Source organism: Otolemur garnettii, unplaced genomic scaffold (genome assembly GCF_000181295.1).
Source record: "Otolemur garnettii isolate 467f Iridium unplaced genomic scaffold, OtoGar3 scaffold00064, whole genome shotgun sequence".
In the NCBI taxonomy this organism is placed as follows: domain Eukaryota; kingdom Metazoa; phylum Chordata; class Mammalia; order Primates; family Galagidae; genus Otolemur; species Otolemur garnettii.
In genome coordinates this window covers 10681041-10699998 of record NW_003852459.1, presented here as the reverse complement: position 1 = coordinate 10699998, position 18958 = coordinate 10681041, and the positions used below count along the sequence as shown (strand labels likewise).

Below are 18958 nucleotides of genomic sequence, written 5' to 3'. Positions count from 1 at the left end.
CTCAGTGGTTAGGGCACCAGTCACGTACACTAGAGCTGGCAGGTTCAAACTCATCCCTGGCTTGCTAAACAACAAGGGCAACTGTAACCAAAAAATAGCTGTGCGTTATGGCAGGTGCCTATAGTCCCAGCTACTTGGGAGCCTAACTTAGGCCCAAGAGCTTGGGTTGCTGTGAGCTGTGACAGCACAGCACTCTACCAAGGGTGACATAGTGAAACTTTGTCTCAAAAAAATTATAATAATAATTCAGTTCTCATTTGCATTAGCCACATGTCAAGTATTCAGTAGCTCTGTGTGAGTAGGGGCTACCATATTGACAGTACAGAACTTTTTGTCATTGCCAAAAGTTCTACTGGGTAGAACTATCTAAAATAAGGGTCAGAAAATTACTGTTTTTGTAAATAAAGTTTTACGATAACACAGTTACAGCTATTCATTTGCGTATTGTTTACGGCTGCTTTTGCGCTATACTATAGTTGAGTAGGATAGTTAATGACAGAGACAGTATGGCCCCCTAAACCTAAAATACTTACTATATGGCACTTTACAGAAAATGTTTTCCAACCCCTAGTCTAGAAGAAGGTTATTTTTGTTTTAATTAAGCCTGGCTGAAACAAAGAGATATCATTTACATCTATCAGGTTTTCAAAGAGTAAAAAGTTGTGTTATACACAGTATCAATAAGGGAGTTAATGTTAATGTGAATTTTTAGTGGAAAACTTGTTAATATTTGTTAAAATTAAAAGTTCAGGCAGAGCCCGTAGCTCAGTGGGTAGGGCATCAGACACATACACCAAGGCTGATGGGTTTGAACTTGGCCCGGGCCAACTAAAACAACAATGACAACTGCAACAACAACAAAAATAGCTGGGCATTGTGGTGGGTGCCTAGAGTTCCAGCTATTTGGGAGGCTGAGGCAAGAGAATCGCTTAAGCCCAAGAGTTTGAGGTTGCTGTGAGCTGTGACATAACAGCACTCTACCCAGAGTGACAGCTTGAGACTCTGTCTCAAAAAAAAGTTCAGGTGGGTGTTTATTACCCCATAGAAATCCTTATAAATGTGTGCAAAGATATACCTATCATACATACATACACAAAATAGTGTTTTTTGAAGTTTAGGGTTTCTGTGAAGGGATGCTGAGATGAAATTTGGGGTACAGGGTATTTTTCAGTGATTGGGAGAAAGGGCAGGACAGGGGGAGAAGTTAATCTATGATGCAGGCCCCACAAAACCTCAGCCAGTCCCATGGTGGGCTCTCAGGTGTTGCCTATCTGTAGTGTCCTGAGTTGAGTTGAAATGGCAAGACCTTTGTACCCCCACTTTGATGAGTCGTTGGATATGGCCATCTGGAAAGGGCATACTCTTGAGCAAGACATCTGACAACTTAGGGGCTCTTTACCAAAAGCTAGGAGATCAAGTCCTTCCTCAAATAAGTGTCTGGGCGTGCATCTCCATATCCCCTGCAAAGATCATGACATTATTGCTGTTAATACAAAAAGACCAGAGATGACACATTGAATATCCATCAGCAGAGAACTGGTTGAATCAATCAGTTTATACCTCCTAATGAAATACTACGCAGCTCTTTAAATGAATGAAGTAAGTTATTACAAGAAGGTTCAAAGACATCCAGCCTACATTATTAAGTAATAAAGCAAGATGTAGAACCTTATGTATTACATGGCCTCATTTATATCTAAAAAGGATTATAGATGTGTTTGACTATGCAGAAGAAAATGTTAGGCAGGAGCTGCTGTCTCCAGTCTATAAAATGAGGGAAAGTGTGCTTGTCCTTCCCATCTCACAGCCCTTCTACTGCAGTTTGAATGAACAACTTTTCCATGAAAAACTTGCTTTAAAAACCTAGCTAATAAGAATATACAAAATATTGATATATACATGTATGTACACAATGATGGATATGTAATAAGTGAGCTCCTTTTAAGATTTTATTTATTTTTTTTTCCTTTTAAGATTTTAAACACTAACTTGCACTTTTTTTTTTTCTCCAGCACCTCTATAAACAAGCATGGGAGGCTGATAAGACCAAAGTTCACATCATGCCTGATATCCCCCAGATTATTCTGGCAAAGGCAAATGCAATTAATATGAGTGATGTAAGTATAATTTCCCCATTGTTACTGTTCTTTCCAGCCCATTTGACCCAGTAAAAACAAATTAATTAACTAACATCTCTCTCAATTATGAGAGTAAATGTTTTAAATCCAACAGTGGAAATGCACAAATGAGATTTGCTAAGAGCTGATGTAGGCCTGTCAATAGGGTTGGAGCAGCAAGTTGGGGATTTGAAGGGGGATTGAATCCTGCTGCAGGTGCAGACTCTCTTTGTCAAACTATGAGACTTGGTAGGACAAGAAGGGCATGGGGGCCAGGAGAAGAGGAAAAGGAAGCTAGAGTTCAGGGACCTCATTTTGAGAGAGCATCTCCATCAGGCTTTTGAGATGGTTCTAAAGAAGAGGTTAAATGGAATAGGAAGATGTACATTTTGAAGAATTTGGGGCAAGCCCCATAACAAGGAATGTGCCATATTGACTAGAAAATAAATGCACTGATGTTTCATTTCATTTCTTATCCTAACCATAGTTGCTAGGAGATCCTCTAATCCTACCTATTTTTAAAATTTTCTTTCTTTGAATTCCACAGGGATGTGGAATCACCAAGCCTTTTTTTAAACTATAGAATCCACATAATTATATAAATAAATATATTTATAAAGTGTTGATTGTAAAAACAGTGGAGTCTTCTTTTGACGTAAGAAGATGAAAGTAATTTTGACTTTTTTTGGTAGTGTCATGAGAATGTTTAATTTTGTAAAAGATTTTCTTTCAAAAGATGTCACAGTGCTAGTTTACTCTTCTAAAAAAAAATGCCTAGGCTTTCTTATTTAGAAGAAACCTATTCTCCTTGCCTCTCTTTACAGAAACTCTACAAACTTTCTTTGGAAGAGTCTAAAAAGAAAGGCTATGATCTCAGAACTGATGCAATTCCTATCAAAGCTGCCAAGGCTTCGAGAGACATAGCGAGTGATGTAAGTCTGCAGGAAAGCTGTCACCAGGCGGGGTTTTAATCAACCAAAATAATAAGGGCTGAGCTCTAGAAACATTGAGTGGATAAAATATGAAAACTTGTGTTCATATTCACTTTGCTCTGTGAATGCTTATTAGCCTTGCTTTTGTGTTTTCTTTGATATTTCTGGGGGAAAAAAAAGAATGCCAACCACATCATGATCCTCATAGATGTCAGCTCCCTGACTCAGGAGGGCTAGGTGAATTGTCCTTGAATGCTGTCACCAAGGTCATGGCTTATAGAAATCCAAAGCCTTTCACTCAGTTTTCTTGGTGAAAGGTTTGCGTTATTCTTACCTGCTGCTTCTTCAGATCTGACTTCCTGGTGGGATGTTTCACGCAGTGGTACACTGGTCGTTCAAGCTCCTGACAACTGGTAGTTAAATAATTAGGCATTTTGCAATGGTAGCCTGACGTTAGCTATGATGGGAATCTTTACACCACAGGAATTGGCAAATACTACCAATTAGGGCTCTCCTCATCTCCTTGAAAACTAGTATACCAGCACACTACTGTCCTAACATAGCACCTAATGGAAATTCAATTCTTTCATTTGGTGGTTTCCATAAGAAATCCCCTCACAGGGAGGATTTAATGACTTTGGGGTCCTGGGGTGGAAAACATACTTTAGAGCACTCTTTCCTTGACTACTAATTTCTTCTCCAGCTTTATTCTCTCTGCTTTCCCATCTCTGGACTTCATCTTCCCTCCCTATCCAGCCCAATGCCCTGCCCACTTGTTACCCTGAGAACTCCACATCTCCTCCCTCTGCTCCACTCCACTACTTGGCTCTCTGAGTTCCTACACCCTAACTTGTATTCAACCTCTCACAAGGACAGGGGCAGAAGAAGAAGCTTTCCATGGACCAAGCTCTCTCTTCTGTAGAGGAAAGTTGGAATGATAAATACTAAAATTTCTTCCCCATTATTGCAATTTAGAGAGTCTTAAAGGAAAACGAGCTCCACAAATACAAGGCTACTCTAAAATTATACTGAGTACCTCATAGCTGAACTTGTCCTCATCAGTAAATGACTGGCTGCCCCAATCATTCTGCCTTCTCTCTCTCTGTCTGTCTGTCTGTCTGTCTGTCTCTCTCTCTCGTGTGTTCTCATTACCTGTGAAAGGCCTCTTTAGCACTAATAACAGAGTATGTGTGTGGCTAGTGTGGTACCTCATCCCAAAGATTCTAATCCTTAGTGACCTCAGCAAGTCACTCACCTCCCTGGGTCCCAGCTTACTCATCTGTCAAATGGGGGCAGGAATAAGAACTTTTTTATCCACCTCACTAGGTATAGTTGCGATTATCAAGTTACATAGGTAAATGTGGAAAACATGTGTTGTGAACTGGAGAGCTCCTTACAGATGTTACTTCCTATGGAAGGCAGAATATTAACACTAAAATGATTTGTAGTCAAGGGAATTGTTCTGTATACGTGTTCATGTTTTCTTCACAGTATAAATACAAGTATAATTATGAAAAGGAGAGGGGGAAAATGGTTGGTTTCCGCAGCCTTGAGGATGATCCCAAATTAGTCCACTCCATGCAAGTGGCTAAAATGCAGTCTGATCGGGAGTATAAGAAAAACTACGAGAAGACAAAGACCAGCTACCACACGCCTGCCGACATGCTCAGTGTCACGGCCGCTAAGGATGCCCAAGCCAACATCACCAACACCAACTACAAGCACCTGATTCACAGATACATCCTCCTCCCCGATGCAATGAACATCGAGCTGAGCAGGAACATGAATCACATACAGAGCGACGTAAGACTCCCTTCTGTTTGCACGATGGAAAGAGAATGCAATCTTGTATGCCGTACTTCTAGGTCAAATTGATAAAAATGAGCTGGAATTTGCTTCTTCTCTTTCTAGAATGAGTATAAGCAGGACTACAATGAATGGTACAAAGGGCTTGGCTGGAGTCCAGCTGGCTCTCTAGAAGTGGAAAAGGCCAAGAAAGCAACTGAGTATGCCAGTGAAAAGAAATACCGCCAGCACCCCAGCAACTTCCAGTTTAACAAGCTGTCTGATTCCATGGACATGGTGCTTGCCAAGCAGAATGCACACACCATGAACAAGGTAGAGGAAGTTGCCCTTCCACACAGCTCCCAGGGGACAAAAGGCTAGCAGGTTCTGGGTCTGGTTTGGGAAACTTGATTTGGGTTCACTGCTCCTAGGCAGTGATAAACTTTCTGGATCACCCCCTATACCTGTAGTCCCCAACCTCCCGGGCCATGGACCAGTCCCTGTCTGTGGCCTGTTAGGAATGGGGCACACAGCAGGAGGTGAACCCCAGGCAAGGAAAGCTTCATCTGTCTTTACAGCCGCTACCCATCATTCACATCACCGGTGGCCTGAGCTCTGCCCCTTGTCAGATCTGTGGTGGCATTAGATTCTCATGGGAGTGTGAACCCTACTATAGACCGTGCATGTGGGGGGTCTGGGTTGCATGTTCCTTAACGATAATCTAATGCCTGATACTCTGAGGTAGAGATGTCGTATGCTTGAATCATCCCGACACCAACTCCCTGCTGCAGGCCCTCCATCCCCCAACATCCATGGAAAAATCTTCCATGAAACCAGTCCCTGCTGCCAACAAGGTTGGGGACCACTGCCCTACACCATTTTTTTCTCCTGCCCACCCTTATTTTTTCTTCTCTTACCCTTCTAATTGTGTTAGACATTATTTGTTTTCTTAATTATTGTGTCTTAAGTATTTGCCATCCATTCTATAAGATAGAAAATACTGCAAACATTATTTTTAAAAGTCTGAGTTTCCTTTCAGTGTCTTTTCTGAATTTATATTCTATTTTCATTTCTGCTTACTATTACAAATTGTGTGCATTTAAGTATTACATGTTTTTTTGGTTTCCTGTTTGTCCTGAACAGTTATTCAAATTTACTATGTCTTTTTCCCCCCCACTTCCTAGTATTTATACACCGTTGATTGGAATAAAGATAAGACCAAGGTTCATGTGATGCCTGATACACCAGATATTTTACAAGCCAAGCAGAATCAAACGCTATATAGTCAGGTAAAGCTACATAATAAAATTGCTCTTAAGTTTTGCCTTGAAACTTATTAAGCTTACAAAAACATGTCATGATAAATAATCAATATAATGCTGAAGCAATGAAAGAGAATGACTCGAACTGGTGAGCCTGCAGCTGTTGCGTAACAGCATAAAAAGTAAGGGTTTTAGACAGCTGTGTGCTCCATGGAGGTCTAAGTTCTTTGTCATTTTTTTTCTCTCTGTGCTCATTGTGCTTGGTGCACAGTAGGAAATCAATAAATATTTATTGCAAAATTGCATCAAATAGCTGGGTGTGGTGGCACACACCTGTAGTCCTAGCGACTCAGGAGGCTGAGGCAAGAGGATCCCTTGAGCCCAGGAGTGTGAGTCCAGCTTGGGTCTCCATAGGGAGATGCCCATTTCTAATAAATTACACAAATAAATAAATAAATAAATAAGCATCAAACAGGGATGCAGTTTTAACTTTGCCATTAATGAGTTTTATATTGGAGAAATCACTTACCTGTCTATATCTCAGTTTCCTCATCCCTAAAACTGGGACCATAAAAGTGCCTATCACATTGAATTACCATGAGGACCAGTGCCATGGAAGGCCCTCAGCACAGTGCCTGCCTCATAAAAAGCATTGGATGGACAACTATTAACATTTTAACAGTTTCAATGTGTACACATCCATTCAGTGAATTTGACTCAGAAAAGTTTAACTCACTTATTACAGCTTACGGAAGGCATTTTATCATCTATTACTTTTGCCACTTAGCTAATTAAAATTTTGTGATCTGATTTTCCCTTTGTTATCAATTATCTTAATATCTGTGTCCAAAATCATGACCCCCCAGTATTTAATAGCAGAGGGAGGGGTACCTGATAATACCTGAAATGACCATATTCCTGTTTCTCCTGATCCGTTAAAGCCACACTCAGATATACCACCAAGGAGTCTCAGAGTCAAAAAAATTAAATCCAGGTCATATGATGCTGAGTTAGTGCTTTGTTTTTTTTTTTTTTACACTTTTAAACATCCTGTTTCTTTTTTAATCTCTGTCTTTAAAGACAGGGTAGGTAGATGATCTTATAATTTGATATCCACTCTCTGTGTAAACTTGTGCTAAGTAATGTATTGGGACAGAATAATAATAAAGAATTTCTTTAAATTTTAGAAACTCTACAAACTTGGATGGGAAGAAGCTTTGAAGAAAGGCTACGATCTCCCAGTCGATGCAATTTCTGTACAGCTGGCCAAAGCTTCGAGAGACATTGCTAGTGATGTAAGTACTAGTTTGACTTCTAAAGTGATACTTTTTTTTTTTTTCAGTTTTTGGCCGGGGCTGGGTTTGAACCCGCCACCTCCAGCATATGGGGCTGGCGCCCTACTCCTTTGAGGCACAGGTGCCGTCCCTAAAGTGATATGTTTTTATCTGAATCGGCTAATGTAAGGTTGGTAACTATTTTAATGGACAGGCTTTACCTTTTGAAATGTCATCTTCCCTTCCTTTTCTCTTACCACCTTGGTTTGCCTGGAATTCACTCAAAAGGAGCTTCCTGAATAGAGGTTGGGCCAGAGGACCCATAAGATCCATTGTATTAAGATGCTATGTTTTGGGATATTCCAAAGGAGCCAGAGATTTCAGTTTTTTTCCTACTTTGCTTAAAAACAATTTTCCTGGCTCGGCACCTGTGGCTCAAGTGGCTAAGGTGCCAGCCACATACACCTAAGGTGGTGGGTTCGAATCCAGCCTGGGCCCGCCAAACAACAATGGCTGCAACCAAAAAAAATAGCCAGGCGTTGTGGCAGGTGCCTGTGGTCCCAGCTACTTGGGAGGCGGAGGCGGAGGCAGGAGACTCACTTGAGCCCAAGAGTTGGAGGTTGCTGTAAGCTGTGATGCCACAGCACTCTACCCAGGGCAACAGTTTGAGGCTCTGTCTCAAAGAAAAAAAAAACAATTTTCCTGTTTTCTACTTATCTATTTCAGACAAATTCAAATGGACAGATAATAAATTGAATACAGAGTGGAGAGAAAGAGTACTTAAAGACAGAATCTGACAAGAAATTCTAAAAATATAAGAGAAGATTCCAGCTCACTTAGTTAATTTGTGGCATTCCAGAAATGATAGAAAGTTAATTTGATGATGTATTATTATTATTCTTTGGTTTGCAGGTCAATCCCTCATTAAAATGAGTTGATGAGGTGATGAACCTACTTTCCCCAGAAAGTAAACTCATTTTTATTTAGTGTTATATGGTAAAGTTAGTTTAGATTTCAAGAAATAGCATCAGTGATTTTCTAACAACCCAACAATTATAGTGGCTAACTTCTTTTCACATAGTTAGAACTTTTAAAAATCTTACTCTAAAATTAAATCAACTATTAGTGAACTTCACCATCATTATAAAGATTGCATGTCCTCTCAATTTCAAATGTTTTTATATTTACAAAATTTCAGAAAATTAGAACTAGGTTATGAGTACTTAATAAATCAGAATCATAGAATTTGGAAGATAACATAGAGATTATTTACTCTGATTTCCCACTCAGTGACCCACCTTCTTCCGTCCCAAACAGTCTATGGATGTCACAAAGATAAGAGTTTTGGTGTCTTTCAGCGCAGGCCATTTCTCTGTGGGAACATCTCCAGTTACCATTATATACTTCCTGACTTTTATCTAAGTATTTTACCAATCAATGCGAGGCCTCTGTTCAATAAACCACACAAAGTGGCTTATTTCCCCTTCTACTTGACAGCTGTTCAAACACTTTAAGTTTCTTATTTGTCCTCATTTGGTTTCAGTTTTATAGTGACCATTCTATTTGTGATGTATCCCATTTTTTCAAAACTCATCTCAAAATTTACTATTGTTTTCTCGGTCAGCGTTCTCCCTTGCTTTCTTGGGATAGCCTGCCATTCTCTTGTTCCTTTTCTCTCCCCCACCCCCGTCACCCCCTCTCACTCCCTGCTCTCTTTTTTCTCTCTTTCTCCATCTTACTCTTCTCTTCCCTCCACTACTTCCCTTCTCTCTAATATAAAATGAACTTATACTTTTATATTCTAAAAAAATATTTAATGTTGTTTTCTTGATACAGGAAGTCAGGCCGGAGTAAAGGAGCTTATCTGCGCCCCCTACAGATAAACTGGCGCTGGTTTTTTATGAGCAATTTTGCTTATATTGAGGTTATAGTCAACTTAACCCCCTGAGCATTTACATATAAATATGTAAAAAAAAATTTCTTTTTTTCTTTCAATAGATTTAGGGGGTACGAGTGGTTTTTGATACATGGATGAATTATATAGTGGTCTAAGCATATATCTGTGGCTCTAGCTGGACGTAATTTCTTATCATAAGCTTTCTTGATACTCAACTGTGTTAGGTTTTTTTGGAAGCCTCCATTTAAGGTTTACTTGTTTAAGTAAGTAAACATTTCTTACTAAGTTAGCACAGATATACCTCCTCTCATTTCAGTGTTGGAAAACAACCATGGAAACATAGGAAACTGAACTGGACGTGGCCTGTGTTCATGTTAACAAAAGAATTGTGTTTTCTCTCATTTCAGTTTAAATACAAACAAGGCTACCGAAAGCAGGTTGGCCATCATATTGGATTCCGGAGCCTGCAAGATGACCCAAAGCTTGTGCTGTCCATGAATGTAGCCAAAATGCAGAGTGAAAGAGAATACAAGAAGGACTTTGAGAAGTGGAAGACCAAGTTCAGCAGCCCAGTGGACATGCTGGGGGTGGTGCTGGCCAAGAAGTGCCAGGCCCTGGTCAGCGACGTGGACTACAGGAACTACTTACATGGCTGGACGTGCCTGCCCGACCAGAATGATGTTATCCAAGCTAAAAAAGTTTATGAACTACAAAGTGAGGTCAGTTCTTATGAAATTCAATAGTTTATATATTACTTCTTATTTCACGTGGGTAACCAATTAGTCATAGAGACAAAGAAACTGGAAAAAGGAATTATCATTGGAAATCTAAAGTGCATCTGTATGAAATGCAGAGAATCACTTGAGTCAAGAGGCCAGGTGAGAATGAGATTTTGACAGCTTGCTTTGTCTATTCGCAGAATTTGTATAAGTCTGACCTGGAGTGGCTGAGGGGCATAGGATGGAGTCCCCTGGGTTCTTTGGAGGCAGAAAAAAATAAGCGGGCTTCAGAAATCATCAGCGAGAAGAAATACCGTCAGCCTCCAGACAAAAACAAGTTCACCAGCATTCCTGACGCCATGGACATAGTTCTGGCAAAGACCAATGCCAAAAATAGGAGTGATGTGAGTACCTTCTTGGCAATGAATACAATGGGTTATAGTACTGGGTAGTTGCTCGATAACATTTACTGAGTTAGTGAATACAACAGCAACCTTGCCTCACACCGCACGGCGTGATGGTTTACATCGGGTCGCTTTATCTGAATTATCAACTATTATGCTGAATCATGTAACATGGACTAGCATGTTACTAGCAAACTATGCTGATTTTTGTCATCCCAAAACTTATTTGTTTCTCTAGTTAACCAGGATATAATGAGAAAACTATTGAACTTTCTTTCTTTAAAACTTGAGGGCACGAAAGACCCAGATTTTTGGTTGGGGTATATATGAGGGGGCAAGATTCTAAGCATCTTACGCAGGCACAGTGGATATGTTATAAAAAGTGCATTTTCTACCAAATGCTTATAATGCATTTAGTTCAGCTGCATCAAAATAACTCAATAATTATATATCCCAGTAAATAAATATATTGTGTATTCTATATTCAACTTATTTTCTTCCTCAGCACTGGCACCAGTGTTTAGCACATAGTAGGTGCTTACCAAATATTTGTTGATTTAAGTAGATGTAAGATAACAATGTAGAGTAATTCTATGCAAAGAAGGGAAAGATTACTCATCACTACTCAGGGAAAAGCCTAACCCTGACCATTGCAGAAAGTCGGATTATGTGTAGCGAGATTCTGGAGCTGGTTAGAAAGTTTGTATATATAGTAGTTTTATCATCTGGCTCTTGGGAGGATCTAAATATACCGCCACATGTACTGTGCTACACATTATATAAATCATGTATATTAGAAGTTTTTAAACTTACACGTCAGCTTGTAATCAGCTTATAGTGAGTAATGATAAATTATAGCTCCTTTCTTCTCAACCAGCTCCTCACAAAAACTTGAAATTCTGATTTTTCAGAACTGTCAGCTTTACCATGAATGTTTAAGTATTCATTTGTTCTTTTACTGTTTTTTTATGATGACAGTTTAAATCTAAAAGACTGACTCAGAAAGAAAGAAATTTGTGAGGGCAGTGCCTGTGGTTCAGTAGGTAGGGCGCCAGCCCCATATACCGAGGGTGGCGGGTTTGAACCCAGCCCTGGCCAAACTGCAACAAAAAAATAGCTGGGCGTTATGGTGGCCATCTGTAGTCCCAGCTACTTGGGAGGCTGAGGCAGGAGAATCGCCTAAGCCCAGGAGTTGGAGGTTGCTGTGAGCTGTGATGCCATGGCACTCTACCAAGGGCCATAAAGTGAGACTCTGTCTCTTAAAAAAAAAAGAAAGAAAGAAAAAACTTTGTCCAAAATATTTCTCTTTTCTTAGAATCCAATTTTCTATCTTTACCATGAAACAGGAAAGAAACTGACACTATGAGAGAAACTGTGGGTCATAAAGTCTGTCAACATGAGTGTCCCAAGACAGATGTCCCTCACAGCACTCTAGCTTGAGGGTTGCTGAAATAGTAGTCTGCTCAAGCCTCGGGACAGCTGGGCAGACCTGGGCCAGCTGGGGCCCTCAACCAATATGTCTATCCCAGTGCAAACAGTATCAGCATCTTCTCTGTGTTCCAGAGTGAGTGGCACCTGGAGTTGAATAAATGGTCTAGCTAGTGGTTCTCAACCACGAACAATCTTGTCCCACTGAGGACATTTAGCAGCATTTGGAAAAATATTTAGTTTTCACAACTTGAAGGTGACATGTTCCTGGCATGTGGTGGATAGAAGCCAGGGATGTCGCCAAACCTGCCACAGTGCACAGGGAAGCCCCCCCACGGCAAAGAACCCCGTGTGCAATACTCATAGTACTGATAGAGGTTGAGAAGCTCTCGCGTTACTTAATCAAAAAGGTTAGTGCAGACGCAGGATACATGTTGGTGGAGATTAGCCAGCCTTGCTTTTGGTCCTGAAGGTCTTTTCTGAGTTATATACACCATAGTAATCATGTTCAGGAAAAAAAAAAGTGCCAGCCTCATACATCTTGGATTGTACACCTGAAAGAGATATTGACACATCCAAGAAGTCAGAGAGATGTTTAAAATTTTCATATTGAAATCATTTCAAGCATACAGATAAGTTAAAAACAGTACACATAATCCTTATGTATGTATGCACACACACACATACACACACAGACACAATCTTCACACAGATTCCCCAAATGTTAATATTTTATCACATTTGCTGTCTCCATCTTTTCCTCTTTCTCCCTCTCCTTCTCTCTCTCTTTCCTACCTATGTCTGTATCTCTGTCCACGTGTGCACCTGTAGATACACACACATTTCTACCCACATGAGAAAGTAAACTGCTTCATGGTGCTCCTCTAAACCCAAAATATTTCAGTGTGTATTTCCCGAAAATAAAAACATTCTCTTACATAATCACAGTGTAATGATTATAACCACAAATTTAATTTTGACTAGTCCACTAGTCCAAAATACTGGTTTACAGAATTCATTCTATTTTATCACTAGTGTCTTTTATAGCAAAAAAAAACCACTTTGTCTTGTCTAGGATTTAATCCCAGACCACACATTGCATTACCTATCAGGTGTTTGCTCTTCTTGACTCTAAACTGGTCTCTCACTATTTCCTTGTTCTCCATTTGTCAAGAATATAAGCTAGTTATTTTGTGGAATCTCCATCAGGATGGGGTTTCCAGGGGGACTTGGTGATTAGATTCAGATTGTGTCTTTTCAGAAGGATTTCACACATGTCTTCCTCAGTACATCATATCAGGAGGCACAGGCTATCAATTTGTCCCATTGCTGACAATTTTAACTTTGATCACTTTGTTAAAATGACACTGTCATGTTCCCTCGCTGTAACCATTTTATCTTTTGTAATTGATGAGATATCTGGTGAAGATATTTTCTGATACTGTCTAAAAAATGTTATATTTTTCATCCAATTTTCACCCCCTGGTTTTATTGAGTAAATCCATGAGATTTTTCTTGGGTCCCTTTGTCATTTGTTGAAGACAGACATGAGGATGGCTCTGGGAGAGCCAAGAAATTCTGATACGTTTTCTAACCTTAATCTTCCAAAATAATCATGGGGTCTCACACTAAGTAATAAGCCACATGGGAAATGAGACTTGTTAATTTCTAGGCATACTTTGAATAAGTCACTGAGGAGGACTTTAAAGTAGAAAACCGTGTGCCATTTGTTAACATTGCCAAAACTCTAATCACCTGGGTTAATGTCTTAAAGGAAAGATTATCTAACTTTGGAAAAAGTGACCTGTAACCTGTATTTCAAAAGGTAATTATGCCCTAGATAAGTCAAGAAATAATGCATCCATTTTCTGCTTCTGTGATCAATTCTATATAATGTTTAATTCAAATGAATTCAGAAATTCTTTTTGAAGTCAACGATGTCATTCCCTGATCTAACAACACCACTGAAAAGTTTTCATTTCTCCTTTTAGAGACTGTATAGAGAAGCTTGGGACAAAGACAAGACTCAGATCCACATCATGCCTGATACACCTGACATTGTTCTGGCTAAAGCAAACTTAATCAACACAAGCGATGTAAGTTTTCAAGTTCAGCATGTGTTTTCCGAAAGCTCACTTTAATTGCTTCTAAGTCAGTGAAGTTGTTTATAAGTTCTTTTGAATCTCTGAATCATTTTAATTAATAAACTACGTGTGACTTTGATTCCTTAGTTAGTGGCCTTCAGATTGAGAATTGGGAGTTGCACTGTCTGTTCCTTGTGGTTGGTTATTCTGCATCTCATCATAATGTAGTGTTTTTATCACTCTCCCTGCTGTGGACCAGGCACTCCTTTCAGGCACAGACAATTCTTACTGAATCTGCAGTTGCTCACCTCACATCATGCTTGACATGTAGCAGGTATTCTGTGAAATTTTGGGTGAGCAAACATACAAGACCCATGCAGGAGAACTTCACTTTATTTTTGTTGTCATCGTGGCATAAACTCCTAAAATTCATAGATGTAAAAATTAAATATTTAAAAAACAAATTCATAGCCCTTATAGAATGACTTTAACATTAAAGAATGCATTAATTGGCTCTGTGCCTGTGGCTCAAGTGGCTAAGGCGCCAATCACATACACCTAAGGTGGTGGGTATGAATCCAGCCCGGGCCACCAAACAATAATGACGGCTGCAACCAAAAAATAGCCGGGCGTTGTGGCGGGCACCTGTGGTCCCAGCTACTTGGGAGGCGGAGGCAGGAGACTTGCTTGAGCCCAGGAATTGGAGGTTGCTGCGAGTTGTGATGCCACAGAACTCTACCCAGGGAGCCAGCTTGAGGCTCTGTCTCAAAAAAATTAATTAATTAATTAAGAAAAAAAGAATGCATTAATTGGGTGGTACCTGTAGCTCAAAGGAGTAGGGTGCCAGCCCCATATGCTGGAGGTGGTGTGTTCAAACCCAGCCCCAGCCAAAAAATGCAAAAAAAAAAAAATGCATTAATTAATGCCACAAAGGACTAAAATGTGAACACAAGTCCAAGATTAGTAGGCATTTTAAATAATCTGGTTTCTGTGTAAGAGTGAGTTTATATTTCAATTATTTTATTATGTCACAAATCTGAAGAAACATTATTTCATATAAACCTTGTTATTAATTACTTTAACTTTCTTTAAGAAACTTGAGTAATTATGAAGTGCTGTGTATGTGGCCTACAGATGAGGATTCTATTCTGGGTGGCCGTGCATCGTGAGGTAGATGCTGTTTTATAACACGTTAGCTACACTGAAGACATGGCCCCTTAGGTGTGATTTATTTCTCCACTGGAGGAGTTAGATGATGAAACGATGTTGCTTTTTTTCTAAAAAAACATTCAATGTTTACTGGAAAACTGCACCTAAGTAATATTTCGTTTCTCTATCAATTTACTCCTGCCTGATTCTCACGAGAACAGTGATGGGCCACATGACAATATTTTGGTGGTCTCACTAGGTTATAAGCCCATATTTTTACTGTACCTTTTCCACATTTAGAGACACACCAATTGTGTGACAGTTTCCTGCAGTACTGAGTACAGTCCCATACTGTACACGTGTGTAGTCTGAGAGCAGGAGGCTGTCCCACACAGTCTGGTGGGAACTGTGCCATCTGGGTTTGTTGAAGTGCTCTCAACCATGTCCACACAATCCTGATGAAATCACCTACGGATGCGTTTCTCAGAATATCTCCTGGTCACTAAGCATTTAGTGGTCACGATGGTATTTGTGAAGAGCTGACATTAACTTTTGATCTGGATGATTCAGGAGCTTTAAAGTTTAAAGTAGTATCGTTGGCAATCAGTGGGCATTCTTTCCCACTTACCTTTGACTGTTCTAGACCATGGATGCTATTCTCATGGACTCCTGAAATATTTAGCGCATCGAATTCACTGTGGTGCTTTTGTCTGTGGAGAACAGTTTTCCCAAAGTGATCATCTTCATTTCTTAACAGAAACTCTACCGAATGGGTTACGAGGAGCTGAGGAAAAAAGGTTACGATCTTCCTGTCGACGCCATACCAATCAAAGCCGCGAAAGCCTCCCGGGAGATTGCTAGCGAAGTAAGGCTTTATCCCCTGTTGATATTGATTCGATTACAACTTTTCAAAGCAGCCTCAATGTAACTTTAAATTGAACAAAATCTAAAGGAGTAGGGATAAGATCAAGGATGCATTTATTATGTATGAAATTTGGAGCTGAGTTTAGCCTTTAATCTTTCTTATCAAAAAACTGAAACCTGTGCTTCTCCAGGTGAAGTACAATAGTTAGAGTTAACGTGCTTTGTACATTGCCGTAAAGGTGGCAACACTCAAGGAATGACACAATTTTTTTTCCTTTAGTACAAGTACAAAGAAGGCTTTCGCAAGCAGCTTGGTCACCACATTGGAGCCAGGGACATCAAAGATGACCCCAAGATGATGTGGTCCATGCACGTGGCCAAGATCCAGAGTGACAGGGAGTACAAGAAGGACTTTGAGAAGTGGAAGACCAAGTTCAGCAGCCCAGTGGACATGCTGGGCGTGGTGCTGGCCAAGAAGTGCCAGACCCTGGTCAGCGACGTGGACTACAAGAACTACCTGCACCAGTGGACGTGCCTGCCCGACCAGAGTGATGTCATCCATGCCCGGCAGGCCTATGACCTTCAGAGCGATGTGAGTCTAAAATCTTCTTTTGTCCAACAAAACGTTATATCTGCTTTCCCAAATAGGAAAGCCCTCCTATAGCGAGGGAGTTGAGTTTACACAGCTGAGTTCTGTTTTCCTGGACGAATGCTTAAGCTCTAGCTAGTCCCTTGAACATCTTAAGGTACCGTAATTCCACAAAGAAAGAGCCACAAAAGCCCCCGCTGTTTTGGTGGAAGTCTCTAGATTGTTGATCTAGAAAACTGAATGAAGAATTGAGTTGTTTTCTGTGTGCATCTGTTAAAATGTTTTTCAAAATATACTTCTGATCGGAATATGTTGTTGATTTATAATTCATATCAAAATTTTAAAATTTCCGAGTCCTTCAAGTATTAAAATATATAAACTTTATTTCTTTAGGGCATGTGCTTACATTTATTTATCACTTGCGATTGCAGAATCTGTACAAGTCTGACCTTCAGTGGCTAAGAGGCATTGGATGGATGCCCACGGGTTCTCTAGAGGATGAGAAAAATAAAAGAGCCACCCAGATCTTGAGTGACCATGTTTACCGGCAACATCCAGATAAATTCACATTTTCCAGCCTTATGGACTCCATACCTATGGTTTTAGCAAAAAATAATGCTATTACCATGAATCATGTAAGTCCTTCCTTTCTTTGAGGAAAGTATTAATTTTCTTAATGACAACACTAAAATATGTTTCTATAAAAATTTTTTTTTCTTAAGATAATAGCATTATATTAAAGTGAAACCATTTTCTTTTTTTTTTTTGAGACGGAGCCTCAAGCTATCCCCCTGGGTAGAGTGCTGTGGCATCACGCTCACAGCAACCTCCAACTCCTGGGCTCAAGCGAGTCTCCTGCCTCAGCCTCCCAAGTAGCTGGGACCACAGGCGCCCGCCACAACGCCCGGCCATTTTTTTTTTTTGGTTGCAGCCATCATTGTTGTTTGGCGGGCCTGGGCTAGGGATTCGAACCTGCCACCTTAGGTGTATGTGGCTGGCACCTTAGCCGCTTGAGCCACAGGCGCCAAGCCACCATTTTCTTTTAAAAAAGAAAGAAAAAGAAAGGGAGGAAGAAAAAGAGAAAGAAAAAAGTGCAAATATTGGTTTTAACAATGAGGTTATGAGTTCTGGGTAGCTGGGCTCTGACCGCTGGCCCCATCTTCTGGGCCCCAAGATATAAAAATTTTACGTTCAATTCTTTTGCTTGATATTAATGTGGTTTTGAGTGTTGTCTTCTCTGTGAGAAGACCTAAAAATACCAACTCAAGAGCAGAATTTCTTTACCTCAATAAGAAGCAGCTTGTTTTATTGATCACTGGCCTCTATTAGTCACTATCTTTTTATTTCCCTTAGCGCCTCTATACGGAAGCTTGGGATAAAGATAAAACCACCATCCACATTATGCCAGACACCCCTGAAGTTCTACTAGCTAAACAAAACCAAATAAATTACAGTGAGGTAAGCTGTATTCGTGGTGCATGATAGATTTCCCTCACAATGCACTTTATAGATCCAACTTACGATCACTTATGTCTATTTTAGAAATTATATAAACTTGGCCTAGAAGAAACCAGGAAGAAAGGCTGTGATGTAAGGCTGGACGCCATTCCTATCAAGGCAGCCAAGGCCTCCAGAGACATTGCAAGTGAAGTAAGTGCATCCCGAAGGGTTTTCACCTTAGCTCTGGCTCAAAGAATTCTTTACTGCAGAGCAAGTAAGCTATGAGGTTAAAGCTGTTGCTAACTGTGCATTTTTCCGTAAGTGGTTTAAAATAATGATGATAAAATTCTCAATAGAAGGGGCAAATTCTAGCTATGACTGGATCCACACCCACAGGCATTTCAAAACATATCCATTTGCTGACGAACAAAAGCTGTGGATACTCGGCTATAGTTCAGATAATATCCCAGTGATGGATTCACTTTTTCTTATTTCAATAGATTCAGAGATACAGGGATTTTAGTTTCATAGGTTAATTGCACAGGAATAGAGTTTATTATACTTGATAGGTAGTTTTTCTGCCCTTACCCTGCTTCTACCCTTTCCTTTCTGGTATATTTCTTACAACAATTGCATATTCCCAACTTACACTCTATAAACCAAGGCATCTACAAAGGCTAAGTGAATTCCAAGTTCAACCATCTATGTGGACTGTGTTTGTCTCTGTATCCAGTAATTGGTTATGGATATTCGTTTTCTTTAAAAGATGGATTTTCTCACATTTTTGATTTTTTTTATCTTTCCGTTTCTTTTGTCCATGAAGTAAAAAATACATTTTTCCTTTATCTTCAAAATATAAAAATTAATCATTAGAATTTAAAAATAAGTGTTCAATAATCAGAGAGGGGTCAGATACATTAATGAACACTCATATGATAAAAATACCTGCTGCCATTAAAAGTCATGTATATGAAGAATATTTGGGTTTTTCTTTTTTCTTGAGACAAAGTCTCA

The 18958-nt window shown here is 39.8% G+C and overlaps 1 protein-coding gene across 2 annotated transcripts in view; it reads left to right on the top strand.

Moving 5' to 3' along the window:
- Positions 1-18958, top strand: part of NEB (nebulin) — a 212936-nt gene that overhangs the window by 65100 nt on the left and 128878 nt on the right. For both annotated transcript variants that reach the window (XM_003793019.1, XM_012807124.1), the window contains exons 47-60: positions 2013-2117; positions 2942-3049; positions 4541-4852; positions 4961-5167; positions 6019-6123; positions 7284-7391; positions 9675-9986; positions 10187-10390; positions 13810-13914; positions 15809-15916; positions 16196-16507; positions 16936-17139; positions 17858-17962; positions 18047-18154. In XM_003793019.1, coding sequence (XP_003793067.1) covers positions 2013-2117; positions 2942-3049; positions 4541-4852; positions 4961-5167; positions 6019-6123; positions 7284-7391; positions 9675-9986; positions 10187-10390; positions 13810-13914; positions 15809-15916; positions 16196-16507; positions 16936-17139; positions 17858-17962; positions 18047-18154 — 2403 coding nt within the window. The remainder of the gene's footprint in view (positions 1-2012; positions 2118-2941; positions 3050-4540; positions 4853-4960; positions 5168-6018; positions 6124-7283; positions 7392-9674; positions 9987-10186; positions 10391-13809; positions 13915-15808; positions 15917-16195; positions 16508-16935; positions 17140-17857; positions 17963-18046; positions 18155-18958) is intronic.